This window comes from Watersipora subatra, chromosome 9 (assembly GCF_963576615.1).
Source record: "Watersipora subatra chromosome 9, tzWatSuba1.1, whole genome shotgun sequence".
Classification (NCBI taxonomy): domain Eukaryota; kingdom Metazoa; phylum Bryozoa; class Gymnolaemata; order Cheilostomatida; family Watersiporidae; genus Watersipora; species Watersipora subatra.
Window position 1 is genome coordinate 6182500 of NC_088716.1, and position 21179 is coordinate 6203678.

Consider the following 21179-nt stretch of genomic DNA (forward strand, 5'->3'; position numbering starts at 1 on the left):
CTAAATTCAAAACTTTTAAATATAGTTACACGCGGAAGATAGTTAACATCTATGTAAGCTATATACAATGTATATACAGCTTCAATTGCTGTGAACCCTCCTATTTGTACATCTTCTCTAGTTGAATGCCAATATAGGGTTAGTATTAAAAACTACACTGTGATGGCATGCAAACAAAGGTCTTTCACTTTTAGAAGTTATTGGCAAAAATTACTTTGCTTTATTGTAGCTTTTTGTGCAAAAATATAAATAGTGATGAACAAGCACAAATATTTACTTTTGATCAAACAATTTCAATATCAACGCAAAATCAATTCCTGTTTTCGATTCCAGTATTATCATATTGGTTAAACCAATCATCTATTATTTTGTGTCTTTTATACTTTTGTTAAACTTACCCTTGTTAACTTGTGAAAATATTTTTGTAAAGTATGACTGCTTATCAGAATAATTGTTTCCCATATGGATATACGCTGTATATGATGTTATTTATAGATATACACGTATATATTGTTATACATCTATATATATTTATATATGCAACAATTAATACTTTAATATTTACGCGTATATATATACAAACATATACTTATAGGTATATATACAAACATATACTTACATGTATATGTAAACATATGTATGTATACAAATTCATGTAAATATACATATTTATGCATGCAAAAATACCCAAAATTTTTTATATTTATAAAGACATATATGCGTATACATTTGACTATTACTTATGTATACACGTATATATGAGTTAAATACATACAAATTTTTCAATCTAATTAGATTGACTGACTAGAATTTCAAGGGATTATCGCTCAAATGCTTATGGCCATTGTACATATCTTACAGAGTAATCACAAGTCCTTGCTTTGCAGTTTAGATTTGCTTTCCTCTAATTATTTTTAGTGTGAGCATAAGCTGTCAGTTGCTTAGTGAGTTTAATTGTATGAGGTTGTTAGTTACATGCTTGTTGTCATTAAGGTAAAAATGTTTTTTCTGCGAAAAATTATCTTTGTTAACATATGCAACGTTTGACATTTTGACTTTTTAACTTCATATAAATGTAAAGTGTTTAGTCTAATTGGAAAAGAACTAGGAACCAAGATTAAACAAAAGTAAATGTGATCATTTAAAAAACAATTAGCAAGTAATTCCTATTTAAAACTTGAGCCGCAAAGAAATTACCACACAAAATGCTTTTAAAATGTCACGATAAACATAATGTGAAATAGAATTAAAGCCAAGAATATGCTTTATAACTAATAACCTTGAGAATCGATACATAGCAGTCTGTCTATAGAAAAACTTTTGATTGAAGCAGAAGTTATCCATTAAACACAATGAATAAAATGATGGTGGCAAAAATGTAGTTGCAATATCAAATTCAAATATATTACTGAAGCGCACAGGGGTAAGCAATCTTTTCTGAATGACAAGAAAACTTAGAGGTCATTTTAACTCATGGTAATGTAACATACTACCGTCCTTGCAAAAAACACTAGGTAACCCAACATACTGCTGCCCCTGTGAAAACTATTATTTACACTTTTAGTCAGTAACTTTAGGAGTTGCTGAATTGGAAGTTCCTACGAGCAAAACTTGATGCAAAAAATAAAGGCATGCAAAACAAGATGGCACATTGGAAAATGACATAAAATGTTTGAAACACAAGTTTTTAATTAAAAAGCAGGACTTTAATTAGTTATAAAAATCAAACCTCAAACAAACCAATTAAAAAATTATGAAACAGTTAAAATGAAAAACCCAGGCAAAATTGTGTTTGCACGCAATGATTAGGAGGTGCAAGTGTCTGAACGTAGCTAGGAACACTGATAAAAAAATTGAACTTGACAGATTTTGAACCTGAACATTCGGATGCAAGGATGTGAAGCCAAGCGCAGGTTGACGGTAAGCCGTAATAAGTACGTGTATTATTCCACAGTATGTCAAGATAGACGTAGTAGTAGAGTAGGGTATCTTATGCCTGGCTGCATAACTAGAGTATCAGAGTTCAACTCTAATTACTAGTGGTTTGTTTTGTTCGGTTTTAATTATTATAATTGGACAAACTGACATTGACTAACCAAAAACACAAAAAATAAAGTTGTTATAGTTTTATGTTGTAACATGACTTGAGAGAATTTGATGATACAGAAACTTGTTAATTATTTTAGCGGTACCAGAAGAACCTAAGGTCACGATCCAATCTAATACAAGTTGTATCATAATCAATTTAGAGAAACCAGATGTACCAAATGGTGTAATTAAGAACTATGAGGTAAGTTGGTACGCAATGACTTTACATAAGTATCTGTAATACCTATTTTTATTGAAAATTACAGAAACCTGAAGCTTTACATGAACACAACTCGATTAGCCTCAAATTTTAATTGATGTTGTGTCAGAAAAAGCTGAAGAATATGTTAAAACACTTGTAAAATATGCCCTAAAAGTTTTTTCCCAGAGAAATTAGCAAATTTCATTAATTTTCTAGACCGTTTTTTAAAGCCTTGACATATTTTTAGCAGCTTCTATCTCAAAAAAGATCTTTTTTTGCTGTACAAAATTGCATCAGTTTAAATGCGGTTTTTTTCAATGTTACCTGTTGACCATCATTGTTTATTTTTTATCAATACATCAGTAGCAAAGGGAAAGCCGTTACTGCATATTCTTGCAGTATGTGTTGGAAAAAAATATTTTCAAATTTAAGTTTTTGTGCAAAATTTATGAATTTTTAATTCTATTAGCAAGGTTTTTATACATACATACACAGCTGTATAACACAAATAAGCAAACGTACAAATTTATTTTACCATATTTTTTTCTCATTAATTATTGTTTCGTTTTGACATCCAGGTTACCTGTAGCTATCCAGAAGATATTAAAATGTCACTGAGGTTGAAAGCAGATTCTAATAAGACAGCCAAAGCAGAGTTTTGTGCAATTCCATCAGCCACTTTAGTTGATTGCTCCAGTTTCGCTACCAACTCCATTGGACCAGGAAAAGAGTCACAAAATAGTTTATACACTAAGCTTAAACGTGAGTTTCTATACTTTGATTCAGATTATCAGCCAATATATAAGCAGAGGACATTCAACAAGAACTTGCTTAAAAATTGCAATAGTTAAAAAGAGATGTTTACTAAAGTGTGGGAATGTTCGGTAGTGTAAATTAAAAGTATTAATGTTGTATTCTTACATTTTGTCTGCTTATCTAGGTAAGTGCCATATTGTAAGCTTAAAATGGGTCAAAAAAGTGCCAAATAATGTATAATTTTGCCATTAAGATTAACTGAAATGGTCATTGTAGAAATTAACAAAAATGTATTCTGTAAAACATGCCAAAAAACAATTCAGATAAATGACGTTGAATTTACTTCATCAATGAAACTTAGCATTGTTGTGTTCTGCTAAGATTACTGGTCAAAAATATCAATATTTTTAAATATATATAATGGTTCAATAGTTGTAAACACAGAAAAGTCTATGTTGGAAGAAATTAAAGAAAGTCCAAAGGGTCCATCGCTCAAGATCAAGATAAAAAAGATTGACACAGAGAAAGGCACAATAGGGTAAGACTTATTTTGCAATGCACCAATAACAATGTATAACATAGTTCCAAACTGGCTGTGAACATAGTTGGTTTCCATTTGGTAACCTTGATTGGAAGAGTCAGGTATAAAGTAAATGTATGTAAAAGTCTCCAAATCTGTGGATTTTTCAATGAATGCTTCCAAAATTCAAGTAAATTAAAGTCCCAAGAAATAAATTTGAACTGTCAGTCTCCAGAGCAATAAAGCCTACAACAAAACTAAGTAAATAGACAGAGAACATACCAAATGTGGACTTGCCTTAACTTACCCACTTGTGGCCAGTTTAAATAAGATGGCACATTATAGTACACTTGAAAACTCACTGACACCAGCCAAAAAAAAATTCAAAATACAATGGGCTGCCAAATTTGAGCTTTCACTTGGTTTATATCTCTCCAATATCAAAAAAAATAAGCATTAAAAGCAGTTCAGTTAAAACCTTTGCAAAGAATTCATTCAAGTTAACGATCAAAGTCACAATCATAGTTCATGTAAATATAACTAATAAACTTTGAAGCAACTAGGAAAAATATTATTAATATTTTACTTATTCTTCAAGTAGGCCATCTATTTGTTTCAAAAAAAACAAGCCTGTCTTTTTTTTACCAAAAAAATTCTCATCATTTATCAATACACAACAGGCAATAGAACAATTTAGCCCTTTTGATAATATGTTATTGTGTTTGTCTATGTTTCTAATAGTAAGTATGCAAATTTTGTAGTGTGAGCTCAGTCTAATCTTACAGCCTTACAATCAAATTATGTATTCAGATTATATCTAGTGCTGCTATCAAAGCAGAGCAGCGGAAAAACAACACGGAATGTAACTGACTGTGGATGTACAGAAGAGTCGGTAAAGCAAAACTACATAGACAAAAGAGAGTGCCACTGCTATACAACAGCTGAGTTGACTGCAGGAAATGTTGGAGAGGAGCTGATATTCACGATTGGAGATAATGACGATCATGGAGGATTTCTAAATGCAGAGCTAGAAGCACAAGTGGAATACAATGTTTACATTGCTGTAAAAGTTGACGCTGAAGTATGAAAACGATTCATTATTTTTATTTGTGTATGATGGAATATTGCTTAAAAACATGTAATAATATGTTTGCTAATCACCAAAAATTTGTAACATTTATCAATGGTAAAATTATTAAAGGGCAACACTTACAGACAACATGTTTTTTGTGTTAGTAGTATACACCGTAGCCAATGTTACCTACAAGTGGTAAGTGGTAAGGTAAACACTTGATTTAATAAATGTCAGTTTATAATTTCATTGTAAAGTTCTTTCAAAGCATTTAATTATTCATCAGCCTTCTTAGACATACGTGATGTCATAGTAGTGTACGCCGTATCCTATATTAGCTACAAGTGATAAGCGGTAAAAGAAACTACTTGATTAAACAAACTCTAATTTATAACTTTATAGGTCTTTCAAAGCATTTAGGCATTCATCAGCCTTCTTAGACATAAGTGATGCTAAAGCCTCGATTTTTACCAAGTTTTCTGTATCTCTCCTTGTCATTCTGTGCGATTTTGTGGTTGATATTCATTAATATTTTTTCTTGCCTCAGAGAAATGTAAGTTGAGGCCTATATAAAATAAGAACTGCTTTGTTTTGCAGAAAGTCAGTGATCCACTTATTGCTCTTCATCCTGATTATATAACTGTCTCTAGTAAGTACTTGTTTCTCCTTTTCATTTTTGCTATTTTGTAAAGGCTCGATTTTTGTTAACTCTTGCAATGAGAGAGTTAGCATAAAGGCAGTAATTTCAAACTAAAGCAGTAAATAAAGTTTTTAGATATCTGTCTATAACAGAAACGTTTGCTTCTTAATTCTGACATTTTTATTTTAGCCTTTTTTTACAGCACAAAGCCCCAGATCTGGAACAGCCCTCATCGTTGGAGCTTCTGTTGGTTGCGTAGTTCTGGTTGCACTAGCGCTAATGCTTGTTTTCCTAATTGTCAAAAGGTAAACAACTATCTCCAATTTAACTCTCTTCAAGATATGTATTGTTTAGCTATTATTTTTAGGATTTGTAGCCAATATGATTAACTGGTATTCTTTCTAGAATAGTCTGCTATTACAGTTCTAGGCACTGAGAAATATTTGCAGTTAAAATGATTGATCCTTGACTGTTTTTTCGAAAAGAAATGTTTGAACTTTCCATACACTGTGCGAAAACTACTTCATAGAAATACAAAGCTGGCTAACCTTGCAAATTTGAATCTTGAAGGACAGCTAAATACATGTATTTGTATTTTGCCATCTATCAACATACTTATATCTCCTTGGTTGTATAATTGATCATTTTGTACTCATCTTTCTCACCTTCAGCTAACAAAATTTTAAGCTTTTATCTAGGCTATTTTTGCAAGTTAGTTTAAAGCCTTGTCAGCTATACTCCGCTGACAAGGTTTTAGCTAATATAGGAGAAATAATCATACTAGTTTGTAGTAGTACCTGTTTTACAATAAATAATCTTGGAAGATGAAATATGAAAACTATGAAAATCACATTGTAACAATTTCATAAAACCTATTTCAACCTACATGAATAAATACCTCAAATAAAAAAAGCTATTACCTGATGCACATATCTACTTGCAATACAAGATGTTTAGTTTGCCTAACCCTTTATTACCTAATGTTCTAACTAGAAACTTCACATGTCATATTTTGCAATGAAGTTTCTGATACGCTTGAGAAATTTTTTTTCGAACTAAGTGAGTTGTTCCTGACTGAAAAGCTGTTTTTTACCATAAATTAGTAATAAGCTTTGATTGAAATACACCAGCATGTGGTTACTTTTATGTGACTTCAGCTTGTGATTACTTTAGCAATTATTTACTGAACAAATATTATTACACACTAGATAAAAAAGTTAGAGATTTTTTTAATCTCATCAGATAAGATGATGAACTTAATATACATCTAATGTTATTTTTATATGAGTGTAATGTTTTATACGTTTGAAAGACGATGCTTTTGAGTTGCTTTAAAAACCAAGTTTTTCAATCAAAATCAGCTTGTGAATTTACCACTGAAAACTTTGTGGAAATGTTTAGTACAAGACAATTTAGTTAATATGACATGCTCTTTGAAGATAGTGAAACAACATATAATGATTACATTATATTGTCTACACTGTTTCTGATTAAATGTGATTTGAGCTGATTTAGGTCTTGAAAATACTGACCATTCTACTACATAAATATAGACTGGCCTTGTGATATTGAATCTCAAAAAGTTGCAAGTAAAATCTTGATAAAACTGCTCACTTCACTTAAACTCACAATTTACAAGAAGAGAAGTTTGTTACTTTGTATGTTTTTAGATGTCCAAAACAGAGAATGAAAAATAACAAGCAAATGACTATGTCATCAATAAAGAGAAAATCAACTACTACTGACTGTACTAAAAGTCCACAAGGTACCGTTGAATAATTGCATAGGAAATCTTGAATCTACGTTTTTATGATTTGCCATAATGAGTGGGTTAAACAATTTACGTATACAGTGGAATTTTACCAGTAACCAAAATATATTTGAATATTAAAAGTGGCAAGATTCATACATATACATTGACTCTAATTATACGCTCATTTGTGTTAGACTGTTTTTAGACAAATTGCAGTTTTTTGTGTTAACGATTTTTATTCCATTTTAGCCAATAGTGCCAAAAAAACATTCATTTCCAGCGGTTCATGCTACTTTCTCTCTTTATTTCTTTCCCTGGTATTGCATGTTTCAAACTTTACCATCTCTCTCTCTCTATATATATATATATATATATATATATATATATATATATATATATATATATATATATATGTATATATATATATATATATAAATGTATATATAAAAAAAATTTAGCTGTACCAGGTTATGTCTAAGGGTGTGCGTCTACGGGTGCAATAGGACTAGACACAATTCTTTGAAGTTGAATAGGTTATTTTATTATGCGTGCCAGTTCTTATTATGCACCGTGAAAGCTAAAATAAAAGTTGTAATGTTAAGAGCAAAATACGTAAAATCGGCAAGAATGCGATAAGAAATACGTTTATAAAAAAAAGTTTAGTAATTACCTTTTGCCCTTTAATGTTCTGGTACGGCTAGGTTTATGTTAGTTTATAATCATGTATGAGTTGTCTCGCCGTAGTAGTTTCTAACTAATAAAGAAAATAGATTTTAAGAAATATTAATACGCAAATAATTCAAGTTGGTTAAAAAGAAAAACGACAAAATCAGAAATTGGATAAATATTAAATGGTAAATACCTTGTACTTAAGAATAGAGTGGTATAGTTGTCCAATACACGGTATATTAACTCAACCAAACTACAGAGACCGATGTGACCAACTGATCTGCACTAGATGAAAAGCGTAGGTAATCCTAAGCCGTTCTGCATGACTAACTGAGAAAACGGCACTAAAACTATCGGCCGATACCGCCCCGTGACCGGACGCATTGCAACGGCGAAAACGCACCCTAGCCAAATAGTTTCACTGCACCACTTACACGCATTGACTCAGCATTGTTAGTTTCGTTAAGGCATAAATTAACTAAGTTAAATATAAGGGTTAGTCCAATATAAAAGGCTGTCCTTTACACTCCCCCCGGAAATCTTTCCTGGAAGGAACGATTTCAAACTCGAGTCAGAATGATCAGCTTGTTCAGCGGTCTTTCTATCTCCGTAGCTTGTTTGATGGCTCTACCTTGTCGGTCTGATTGAGTGTTGTCTAGTGTTAACTTCGCTCTTCTACCTCTTCCATCATGGCTTTCGATCATCTCTGTTACTTTAGCCAGCTTCCACTGGTTTCGTAGTGGGTTAGCATCCATCACAAAAACTATGTCGCCGACTTTTAGCGACTCTTTCTCATCGGTCCACTTCGGTCTATGCTGCAAGGTTTGCAGATATCCCAGTCTCCATTTCTTCCAGAAGATGTTGGCCAAATGTTGTATTCTTCGCCACTGTTTTCTGGAGTAGGCATCTGCGTCTTTTAAGTCCCCTGGTGGTGGTAGGCAAACATCTGATTTGAAGTGCAGCAGGTGGTTTGGTGTGAGAGGATGGCTGTTGGGGTCATTTAGATCTTCCACTGTGAGCGGTCTGCTGTTTATAATGTTGGTAGCCTCGTAAAAGAGTGTTCGGAGAGAGGAACTAGTAAGCTGTGCGTGTCTTTCTTGGATTAGTCCTTTTAGAGCCTGTCTCGCTGTTCTAATCTGTCTTTCCCAAACGCCTCCCATGTGGCTTGACGATGAGGTGTTAAAAAGAAATTCACATTCAAACTTTTCTGCAAGTTTTTTGTGCAGTTCTTCATTTATTTCAGCCAGGTTTTTTTTCAGTTCTGTCTGTGCACCTCTGAAATTAGTGCCTTGGTCTGAATAGAGTGACTTCACATTGCCTCGCATGGCTATTAGGCATCTGAGTGAGTTCAGAAACGCATCCGTGGTCAAATTGTCTAGCATTTCTATGTGGACTGCTCGAGATGTTAGGCATGTGAACATCAGTCCGTAGCGTTTAACTTCACGGCGTCCATCTTTGGCGTGAAACGGCCCAAAACAATCCATTCCGGAGTAGTGGAATGGTGTGGCTGGTTCCAATCGTACGGCTGGTAGGTCCACCATTTTTTGAGTCTCCGTATTTCCTCTTAGTTTTTTGCATATTACGCAATTGTGTATTACCGTAGACACTGCGGTAGATAGTCCTGTGATCCAATATCCGTTCTGTCGTATTGTAGCAGTTGTCAGTTCTCTTCCAGAGTGACCAGTTAGTCGATGATAGTACTGTACGATCAAGTTTGTGATGTGGCATGTCTTTGGCAAAATTGCTGGGTGCTTCAAGTCGATGGTGAGAGTGGTAGAGTATTTTAGCCTCCCTCCTATGCGTATGATACCATCGTCATCTGTGTACGGGTCTGTTTAAGATGTTTGTTCTCTAGTCGACTTTGGGCTGTTTTGATGATTAGCCTGATAGCTTTTTTTCTCCGTTGTAGGGTGTTAGTTTTTGTTTTTTCTTATGTATGGCAACCCTGATGAACACCGCGAAGGTGTTGACTAGCGTTTCCCATTTAGAGTACCGCTCCATCATCCCTAAAAGTCCAGGTATTTCTTTTACAGAAGTAGAGAGGCAACGTGCTTCAGGTAGCTTATCCGTTGTTTTTTCCAGTTTCGTTGTGGGTATTTTGATGTCTGACTGCTGAAGGAAACTTGGTGGATTAATCCAATGTCGAATTATGTCTTTCACTTTAGAACCCCTGGATGCGTGGTCAGCAGGGTTATTTCCAGATGCTATGTGGTGCCATTGTGTAGGTGTTGACACATCTCGAATTTGCTGGATACGATTTGCTACGTAGACTTTGAATTTCTTAGCATCATTTGAAATGTAGTTTAGTACAATCATAGAATCACACCAGTAGTGTGTAGCAGTGTTGGCCGGCAGCAAGTCTTTCAGCTCCCTCTCAAGTACGCTCACTAGTTGCGTGGCAACAACAGCAGCTTGAAGTTCCATGCGCGGAATCGTGATCATCTTGAGGGGTGCCACTCTTGCTTTTCCAAGCAGGTAACTACACTTCACTTCTCTTTCTTTGGTTATTTGTCTGAGGTAGGCACATGCACCATAGCCAGTAGTGCTTGCATCCGAAAAACAGTGTATTTCACATTTAGCAGCATCTTCCTCTATCATGTTAGATCTTACTATACGTAGTTCTGAAAGATCTCGTAGTCCTCTTGTCCACTAGTGCCACATTGGTGTCAGGTCAGATGGTAGTTTACTTTCCCAATCTGCTTTGCGTCTACACAGCTCCTGTAGTATCTGTTTTCCCGTAATTATGAAAGGTGCTAGGAACCCTAGCGGATCATATATTGAAGCTATCAGGGATAGTATTTCTCGTCTAGTTTGCATCTCCTTAGAGACCGGCATGGTAAAACGAAAGGTGTCCGTTTCTACACACCAGAGTACTCCTAATGCTCTCTCTGGTTGTGTTGGAGTAGTCGTGGTTATAGTGGCTTCCTGCAGGTTCTGTGATCTTTCTGAAGGAGGAACAGTTTCCAGCACCTCTGATGAGTTTGTTACAAATTTGTGTAGTCTGATGTTGCCTTTCTTGCAGAGATCTCTAGCTGACTCTATAAGCTCCTTTGCTTCTTGCTCACTACTGACTGATATCAATCCGTCATCTACATATAGAGATTGTTGAATGAAGTCTGCAGCTTTCGGATGTGTGCTCTGGTGTTTCTGTGCCAGATATCTCAATCCGAATGTGGCGCAACCAGGTGAAGATGTAGCGCCGAAAAGGTGCACAACCATTCTGTATACCTTGACTGTCTCCATTTTGTCATCCCACCACAGGAATCTGAAGTAGTCTCTGTCATGCTCCGCCACCCGAAACTGATGAAACATTTTCTCGATGTCACACATGATGGCAATTTTCTTTGCTCTGAATCTCAGAAGCACTCCTAATAATCCGTTCAGGAGATCGGGACCTTGCAGTAAGTGGTCGTTGATGGACTGTTGTCTGAACTTCGCACTGCCATCAAATACTACTCTGATCTTGTCAGGTTTCTTTGAGTAAAAAACTGCGAAGTGTGGTAAAAACCAACACTCTCCTTTCTTTCCAGGTGTAGTGACCTCTTCTGCATGACCCTGATCCAGTAAGTTGGTCATAAACTCTGTGTACTGCTGTCTGAACATAGGTTCGCTTTGGAGTTTTTTTCCTAGTAGATGGAGTCGTTTCTCGGCCATCTTTTGGTTGTCTGGTAGATCGGTAGGTCTCTCATGAAACGGCAGTGGCATGGTGACGAAGTTCTCAGAATCCTGGTGGATGTTCTTGCTCAGTTGTTGCAGAAATGATCTATCTTCCATAGAGATTGATTTGCTATGGTCTTTAATGTCTGTGAAATCTGTCTGCATGATTTTTGTAATCTCGTTTGAAAAACTCTTTTCCTTTATCGTTGTTTTGCATTCAAAAGCTAGCTGATTTCCAGCCTCTGACTCTTTCATGATTACTCTGTGGCTGATTCCTAATCTATCTGCACTTTCTCTCTGGTCTACTGTGCCCACGATTCTCCATCCCAATTCAGTCTTGACAGCGTAAAGAACATTACCCTCTGCTCTGATGGTCTCTATTGGGGCTAATGCACTCATGCAATCATATCCTATCAGCAGACCAGCATCACACTCAAAGAGTTCTTCTAGCTCATTCTCCACGTGTTGAAGATGAGGCCAGGAAGTAGTTTTGCTTCTTGTAGGAACATGATCTTTGTCAAATGGAATAAACTGTCTTGTGTATGTCGGTGGAAGGTTCAGTTTCTTAGACTGCCTGTATCCTCTTACTTGAAGGTTACTGATCTTCAGACTTTCTGTTGTTTCTTTTTTGGAAGTGAGGGTAGTGATTGTCAGGTTTGTTTTAGTTGCTGGGCATTTGAGCTTGTCAAACAGGTTGTCTAACATGAAGGTAGAGCTGCTCTGGGTATCGAGCATAGCATAGGTAAGTAGTTCCTGATGAGGTTTATTCTTGTGTGACACCCAAACAGGTACAATCATTGCTGATGTAAATCCGTCTGTTGTGCTCTGTACTTTGCCGCAGGCTTGAACAGTTTCAATATTTTCTTTCTTCTTTTCTTCAGGTTTCTCCTCGGTATGTAGGCAGTCAGGGTGGCGTCTGGAGCATTTGGTACACTGCGCTCTATTCTGACACATTTTGTACGAATGACCAGGCCGCAGGCAACCAGAGCATAGCTGCTTCTCTTTGATCAGTTTTATCACCTCTGCGTGAGGCTTCCTGCGTAGATGACCACAGTCAACACTCATATGATTGGTCATTTCACAGTTGTAGCAAAATTTATGGGAAGGCCGACTTGAAGTTTTCTTCTCGGTAAGTGTCTTCTCTGTTGATTTGACAGTTAGTGTAGCTGACTTTTTGGGTTTGTTGTTTATAGCTAGCTTCACCATTGCAGTAGCACCACGACCTTTTGTTGTCACCTCTGTCCCATTAACTTCTACTTCATCTTGTAGAAATTCTGTCAGGTCTTTCAGCTTTGGATATACTTTGTGTTTGCGTTTGTATGATGTGACTTTTCTCTTCCATTGATTGACTAGCCAGTCTGGTAGCTTATCGACTACTTTTCGTATCTCACTCCAATCATTTAGTGAGCACAAAGCTGGAATGTCATCCATGGTAATTAGACACTGATGCAGAAATTCTGAATAGTCGGTGAGTGCATTTTGGTCTTTACCACCAATCTTTGGCCAGCTGTCCAATTCTTTCTTGTAGGCATCGCATATCTTGAAGTCATCGCCAAACTTCTCTCTCAAAGCCTGTCGGGCTTGTTTGGTAGCATTAGGTGACTTCAATCTGAAGTAGCGCTGTATCGTTTTTCTAGCTGGACCTGCTACGCTTCTCTGTAAATGTCTCATCTTTTCCTCTTCAGATATTCCACTTTTGTCGACTACTGCTGAAAATGCCATCTCCCAGTCAGCATACTCCAGAGGATCCCCATTGAACACGTACAGGCTGGGTACTGGTACTCTTTGCAGCTCCATGCTCTGCGCAAAACTTGTAGCAATCCCCTGTGCAAACTCCTTGGCTAGTGCTATACCTCCATGCGTGTCTTGACTAGAGCAGCTTAGAAGGTCTGTTTCTTTGCTGCTAGTTTCCCTTTTCATTGCCTCAACCAAAGCTCGTGTTTTGGAAACAGCTGACTTAACAGATTGATTGTGAACGGATGATGTGGTTTGTATACTGGATTTTTGTTCTACCACACTGTCCTCTTCTTCAGAGTTTGCCCCTTCGTCATTACATTCTTTTGCGGAAAAGAGTAGCTGATTTGCTTTTCGAGTGAGGCTTCTGACATTCTGACTAATCTTGTCCATGTCCTGTTGAGTACTGCCATACAGCTTTCCATTTGACCATCTGCGTAAATCTTCGTATACTTGGATTATTTCCTGATCCACTTTCGCTAGGGTGCTGATCCAGGTCTCCAGCTTTGTGTTTCGGGTAGGGCTGCTAGCTATGTCTTTCTGACAGTCAGCGAATGTACTAAAAGCCTTCGATTTCAGTTGTGAGAATTTGTTTTGTAAAGATTGAATTATAGTGTCGCGAAACGTACCTACAGTAGCATGCAGCTCAGCCATAGTTTGACATAACTCTGAGATTTCTTCACTCAGCTCATTTTCCTCATCATGTGATACACCTTTAAGTGTCTTAAAAATTTCATCTATCAGCAGTATAGTGTAATTGTATGGTTTAGTGTACTCCAAAAACTCTTTCAGTTCCTCAGGCTCTAGCGACACATCAGTACCAGTACTATCACCAGTGTTAGCTGCTTGTTGTATTTTAGTGCTTATGTTGAGTACAGCATTGTTTGCATCAGATAGCTCAGCTTTGATAAAGGCTCTCAATGCATCTTCATTCATATGACGTAAGCTACGCCTGTAGGCCTGTACACTCATGCTTGGTTGAGTAATACAGCGGAGTTATAGTACATGTATGTGGAAATTTCACTAGATTTATCAGGCTGCCTTATTGTTTACTCAAGTTTGGCTAACAATACAATGACATGCGCGGAATGAGGGCACAGGAATACAACACAGGCTGTCGGAACCCCAACGCAATCACAACACGCCCTCCAGCAGGAACCAGTAAGGGCCGACGATATCAGGGCTTTAACTACTGTGAATCCCCCGAAAATGAATAAATCGGTAAAGCAGTAACTTTTCAAAGCAGAATTGGTCAACCCAGTCTCCGTTTACAAATAATCTGATTGTAGAGTAAACTAAGGAATATAATGAGAAAGGATTAAAGGAAAATTAAACAAAATTCTGCATAAAGTAACTAGATAAGGTTCAGGTTTAAGTGTAGATAGATAACGTTCGTAGATGTGTTTACTTAGCTGTCCATCGTTCCGTAACGGTGTGCAATGTCTGCGTACCTTGTTTCCAACGGCGTCTCCGGCTCCTGGACATGGTGGTCTGGTTGATAGTCTCGATAGGTAAGCTTTCACTGTAGCTGTACCAGGTTATGTCTAAGGGTGTGCGTCTACGGGTGCAATAGGACTAGACACAATTCTTTAAGGTTGAACAGGTTATTTTATTATGCGTGCCAGTTCTTGGTATGCACCGTGAAAGCTAAAATAAAAGTTGTAATGTTAAGAGCAAAATACGTAAAATCGGCAAGAATGCGATAAGAAATACGTTTATAAAAAAAAAGATTAGTAATTACCTTTTGCCCTTTAATGTTCTGGTACGGCTAGGTTTATGTTAGTTTATAATCATGTATGAGTTGTCTCGCCGTAGTAGTTTCTAACTAATAAAGAAAATAGATTTTAAGAAATATTAATACGCAAATAATTCAAGTTGGTTAAAAAGAAAAACGACAAAATCAGAAATTGGATAAATATTAAATGGTAAATACCTTGTACTTAAGAATAGAGTGGTATAGTTGTCCAATACACGGTATATTAACTCAACCAAACTACAGAGACCGGTGTGACCAACTGATCTGCACTAGATGAAAAGCGTAGGTAATCCTAAGCCGTTCTGCATGACTAACTGAGAAAACGGCACTAAAACTATCGGCCGATACCGCCCCGTGACCAGACGCATTGCAACGGCGAAAACGCACCCCAGCCAAATAGTTTCACTGCACCACTCACACGCATTGACTCAGCATTGTTAGTTTCGTTAAGGCATAAATTAACTAAGTTAAATATAAGGGTTAGTCCAATATAAAAGGCTGTCCTTTACAAAAAATATATATGTATATTTATATATATATATATGTATATATATATTAAATATAAATATACATATATATATATTAAATATAAATATATATTCATAAATATATATATATATTAATCTCAAAGTTTTTAATCTTCGTGTATGACCACCTATAGTCAACAAAGTCTTGGAATTAAAATCTTGCATTGTGCTCGACTCAAACTCCTGAGGATGGCAACAGCAGGTGGCTATTCGAATTGTTTAACCACAAGTCTACGAAGCCTCTTATTTGAAGTTTTTACTATATTTTATTTTCCTGAGTGCATGTGCTAAATGACGTATTAACTGATATATAGCATGTAGAGGTTATGATGACCCTGCTATAAAATACTTTTTTTTAATTTTTTTGATGACTATATACGTTGAGAAATACATGTTGCTCGCCACAGTGAGTCTAGCTTTATCCGTTATGATAAAAAACAGGTTCACAAACAAATATGTAATAAAATTCTAATTGAATGTTTAAATTTACTTTTGTAAGCTAAGTTCATTTTAGCGAGATTCAGAATTTATGTTAGAAGTCTGTATCAAAATTAAAACTTTACCACAAATTTAACTCAACTTTACCACATTACCTAATACTAAGTAGCATGTTGTGATGTTACATTTTCTTCCATACCATAACCACAAAAAGCTCTAAGGTTTTTGTAGGTAACTATAGTTACTAAAGTCGACATATTGTTTTATTACAACTCTTTAATAAAAATAGTAAGTTTTACCAGGTGATTGCGTCAAATAAATACCATGAGTTTCTATACCACTCTATACAATACTTTTGCCTTACGATGCAATAACTGAAACAAACTAAAATCATATACATGTAATAGTATACCAAATGATTTTTCAATTTAGTCATATCTAAACAGACTATATTTATCCAGTACTTGCTAATGATTTCACTCACATTTATATTTAAACACCTGTATGGTTGTATAATCCTTCCTAGGTTATTTCATTAAATCACTTATTTTGTTTTGATTATTATTTACTCTTTTATGCTTTTTGTTCATTCTTTCATTTGAACGTTACAGCTGTTTAAAACATTTTGAAACATTTTTACACATTCAAATTGCAAAAACAAACACTTTTCTCATGATATGAAGTTTAAAAGTTCAAACAGTAAACGTATATGTTAAATAGAAATAAATTTCCTTTCTAAAGATTTTTATGCACCCAGGCAACCATGGATATTAATCTAATTTTGTCTAAAAACAACACAGTTCGTAGAAGTGGTGTTATTAGTGGAACAATTTTAAACAATGCCAACAACTCCAAACTTTAAACAGTCTATTTACTTTCTACCCACACATAATATTTCACCAGATTCAGCCCATTTACTAAAATAAACTTTTTACTAACCTACAAGCAATAACTGTTGTTACTGAACCGTTATCGCAGTTTCGCAAAACGGCTCACTCAAATCTAACAATATCTCAACATGAAATCTTGCCAGGTAACAATTCAGGAGCATGTTGTCTGCTCAATGATACAAAATCTAATAGCTAAAACTGAATCTACCAATATTAATTAGGGACATATATTATCTTTGTTATTTATCTTGCTTTGGGAACTTATCATAAAAACCATCTGTGCAAAGCTCTGCTATATGTAGATTACTACTAAAATAGTACTATACATTAACCTAAGTGATACCCAAAAGCAAATCACTGCAGGAGCAGGGATGATAAATGTCATTGAAAAAAATTAATGAGTTTAGCTAAAATGGAAATAACACCAAACACTTTTTTATCTCTGGAACTGCTAAAAAGAAGCAATGTTTTATCACGTTTGCTGCATCGACTCTAAATAGTACTATATATGTACTACAAAATAGTGCTATATATTAGCCTTTGTGATATCCAAAAGCAAATAACTGTAGGAGCAAAGATGGTAAATGCCATTGCACAAATAAGCCACGAGTTGAGCTAAAATGGAAATATAACTAAAGACATTTTTAAAGTTCTGGGACTGCTAACAAAAAAGAGATTTTCCCAGCTTTTCTGCATCGACTGAAAATAGATTTTACAATTTTTAGAATAGAAACCGACGATAAAAAAGATAAAAAAATGCTTTATTTAGGAGTTAGCAAGCCCAAAATGCACCAGACTAATCAACTATGTTTGTCTGAACACAAAACAGCTAAAATCTAGAATGTTCCTGTCTGCTGGATATGTAACGAGAAAACTTAAGGAATTAAACAAAAATGCATGCACTTAAACTACATTTAGAGCACTGATGTAGTTGCACAACAAGCAACCATTCTAAAACAGGTCAGGTTCAGAACCAGCACTAATTCAAGACTTTGTAGGAAACTATGCTACACACTGTAAAAAGCAAATATGAACAAACGCTCGTGACGCCGTTGGATATGAGCGCAATTGGCTAGATTTATACATTTTTGGCAGCGCTGCCAAATTGACTTGCTGAAGCAACCATGAGTATCTGATGAGAATACATTCATGGCTGGGAAAATCATTTGGCTAATACAAAGTTGATGTAAGATACCCGCCTAACTCAGATTGGCCAACACTGAAAATATTTTAGTGATGTGCCAGATCGATTATCCTTGTAAGTCTTTGAGCCATGCTAACGTTACCTAACTGTTACTCTCTCATTAAGGAAATTATTTATTTTCTCTTCAAAACGGATGTGGCAGTATGAATGTGTAAATTCAGTACAAAACAATTATAATTTTCTGCAGTGCATATACTTGCAGTTGCACAATTTGGTCAGATACAGTATCTGCTATCAGTATCTTTGTCAGCAAAAACACAAAAACAACCTGCGTGGTAAAGAAAAAATTCATTGCTCACACTGAGCAATCGACTGAGAGATTATATACTTTATAAATTTTTACTTTAGAAAACTATATATTACGAAACAGGAATATGTCAATGACGGAAATCACCAAATTCTGCCTTATGGCTAAAATATTTCTGGGGTCATGAGAGTGAGTTTAATTTTTTTGCAGAAATATGTAGAGGCCTTTTTATGAAAGGTACAGACGACAAGCATGGTTTGCTATGACGTTGTTTTAGAATGTTCTTGTGATAGCATTCTAGTGACATGGCACAATGCAGTGTAATGTTCTTAGCTCATCATTTTCAAGTAATGTTAATAGCATCTACATTGTACTTGCATTTATAACTGAAGGTAAAGACCTGGGATTTAATTAGAGACATCTACCTATTGAAAATATTTAAACATTTTGTTACATTGAACCTAATTATTCACCACTGAAGCCTTGAAATTTAATTATACTAATGATGATTTATTTTCTCTTGGATTTGCAGGAAAAAGAGAAGGAACAGAAGATCCCGCATACTCAGATATACAAGTTGTCAGTGAAGAGGTTACTGTGTATGACTCTGTTGACTCTGAACCTGCTTATGAAATGATGAAAAGCGATCTGACTGAGCACATCTACAGTGCTGTAAATAATCCTGACAGCAATGAAGTGCACGCCGCATCATCACCTCAGTATGCAAATGTTGAGCCTGCATATGAAACAATCAAAAAGTAGTCTAAAGACCATGTTTACAGTGTTGCAGAAATATTGGCTTCAAAATAAAATGACAATTCATATATTTCAAAGTTTATACGTTGTGACTCATATATCTCAGAAAAAAAATTAGCACAATTTATGTTTAAGATGAAAAATTTGTAACATTTGTTTGATTTTATCACAGTGTGTTTACATTGTTTACGGTACTAGCTCAGCACATAATAAGCTTTTCTATAAATATCTTTTCCAAATTTTTCTATATTAAAAATGCTTGAAAGTTCAAAATATCACATGACTTTTTGATCGTTTGTTCAAAAATAAAGTTTGCAAACTTAAATGAGAAAGTAAATCTATCTAGTAAAAGTTACTGTTGCAAATGTTTACAAATGTTTGGTCAATATTTTTTATAGCTGCATGCCGGAGATAACTCACATCATAATGTATATTTGTGATTTAGACTAAGACGGGAAGCATTTTAATATTTACATGTACATGAGCTGAATTATTATGTTTCCAATTTAGCTTAAAATATCATTTAATTTAGATAGATCATTAAAATTGCAAATCATATCAAGCCATGCTAGCTTTTGGAAGATAACTAATTGTTGATTTATTGGTTTCTTCCAAAACTTTCATTACTCTCGAGAGGTAAAGTTGTCATATTAGAAATCTTTTTTACTGCTCAGGTAGTATGAATCAATGAAAAAAATAACACAGTCAGAAAATACAAAGCAGTAGGGCAGTCATACTGCAGTTATCCCTTTTAGCATTTTCAAGATAACTATAATTCGCATTGATCTTTTGAAAACACAATATAGTAAAGCATAAATAGTTTAGTCTAACTAAGTGTTACACTTTAGTGGTACAGACAATACCAAAATAAATGAACATGGTTTTTGTCAGCCATCTGGCGGTTCAGTGACCATGTCAAGAATAATTTGCCAAGCTATGAAGTCTATAGTTGTGAATGTTAGACGATCTTGTTCAGTTTTGCCAAATTTTTTGTCTGGAAAAGCAAAATATTTGCCAGTGGCTGAATAAGAAACTGAACATTAACATCCAATTAAATTTACCTATGACGCCTTAATTGTAGCAATACAAGTAATACGTTTTGAGATGACAATTTCTTCATGGATTTCACATGTTAACATGAACATGCTGTCTTCATCAAGTTCGTTATCCAAAATGTTCCAACAGTACCAGTGCTAATTACCAAAATCACAACACATTTTAGCTAAGGTCAAACTGTGTATCTGTACATCTAATCTAATGAGTATCTAGGTAAACATAAAATAATACCGACAATCAAAGAGGCCTACCATAGTTTTCTCTATCAAGTCAAATATTAACTTGAACAAAAGGCAAATTGGGAGCCAGAAACTCACATGCTGAATAATCAAAACTTCTGAGTTCTCAGACTGAATCATAAAAGGTAAAAAAGATCATTGAGCGTATATTGTTTTTAAAATGATAACATACACTAAGCAAGATTGAGCACAACAGATATTTTGTTTTCTTCTGATAATTGAAATTAGAGTTCTATGGGCAGCTTAATTGCTAGTGATCTATTGGCTAAACTAATCGCATAAATCATTGATTTCCTAAATTATTACTTTATTCAGGCTGTCTATTATAAGTTAAGGCTTTAACAACCGACTGAGGAACATTAAACGCAATGAAAGTCACCATAATTCATGAAACTTGTGTAGAAATAAGTTATGATCTGTTGGTGAATCAAGAAAGTGAATTCAGAATGCTTCAGAAAGATATCACATCAACATATGAAGACAGGATTCAGAAGTGGGGAGACAGATGAGGGTTGATCTCTCTATCAATTTTTAAAATGAAAGTTCTCGATAACTTGCAAGTGGCAAGGTAGTGAATTAGTTATCAGTATATTTGGATTTGAATTCCCACAAATACTAGTTGTTCTTTATGTACTACTAAAGAAATGCATTTTTTTAAAACAAATTTTTTTTTTGACACAAAACATTTGCAATTTCTGTTATTAAATTGAGGAATTTGCTTATTTCTGTGTCTGTCCTAACCATGCGTAAGTTAATATAAAAAGTTGGAAGTTTAGTTAAAATGGATTAGTACAGAATGTTTGTTACTTCTTATGCTACATTATCATTCAATAATTACACTAACTTTCCAACTGTGTGAAACTTTTAAACTTACGCTAGTAACTTGCACAAATATTATAATCTTTACCATTGTAGGAACCGTATCTGTCCGAAACCAGCTAAGATCGTTAAAATAATAATTGCACCTCAAGTGAG

At 35.0% G+C, this 21179-nt stretch overlaps 3 protein-coding genes across 3 annotated transcripts; all 3 read right to left on the reverse strand.

The window, feature by feature from the left end:
- Positions 1 to 8260: 8260 nt before the first annotated feature.
- Positions 8261 to 9241, reverse strand: LOC137404731 (uncharacterized). Its single transcript, XM_068090963.1, has one exon. It carries the CDS (start codon positions 9239 to 9241, stop codon positions 8261 to 8263), a length of 981 nt encoding a protein of 326 aa, XP_067947064.1.
- Positions 9242 to 9578: 337 nt separating this feature from the next.
- On the reverse strand, positions 9579 to 10298 carry LOC137404732 (uncharacterized). The gene has a single exon (XM_068090964.1). It carries the CDS (start codon positions 10296 to 10298, stop codon positions 9579 to 9581), a length of 720 nt encoding a protein of 239 aa, XP_067947065.1.
- Positions 10299 to 10349: 51 nt separating this feature from the next.
- LOC137404734 (uncharacterized) lies at positions 10350 to 14063 on the reverse strand. The gene has a single exon (XM_068090965.1). It carries the CDS (start codon positions 14061 to 14063, stop codon positions 10350 to 10352), a length of 3714 nt encoding a protein of 1237 aa, XP_067947066.1.
- Positions 14064 to 21179: the final 7116 nt, after the last annotated feature.

What these genes read in the sequence shown, in the direction of transcription:
- LOC137404732 (XM_068090964.1), bottom strand. Translation starts at nt 10,298, where the DNA reads ATGATAGAGGAAGATGCTGCTAAATGTGAAATACACTGTTTTTCGGAT.
- LOC137404731 (XM_068090963.1), bottom strand. Translation starts at nt 9,241, where the DNA reads ATGGTGGACCTACCAGCCGTACGATTGGAACCAGCCACACCATTCCAC.
- LOC137404734 (XM_068090965.1), bottom strand. Translation starts at nt 14,063, where the DNA reads ATGAGTGTACAGGCCTACAGGCGTAGCTTACGTCATATGAATGAAGAT.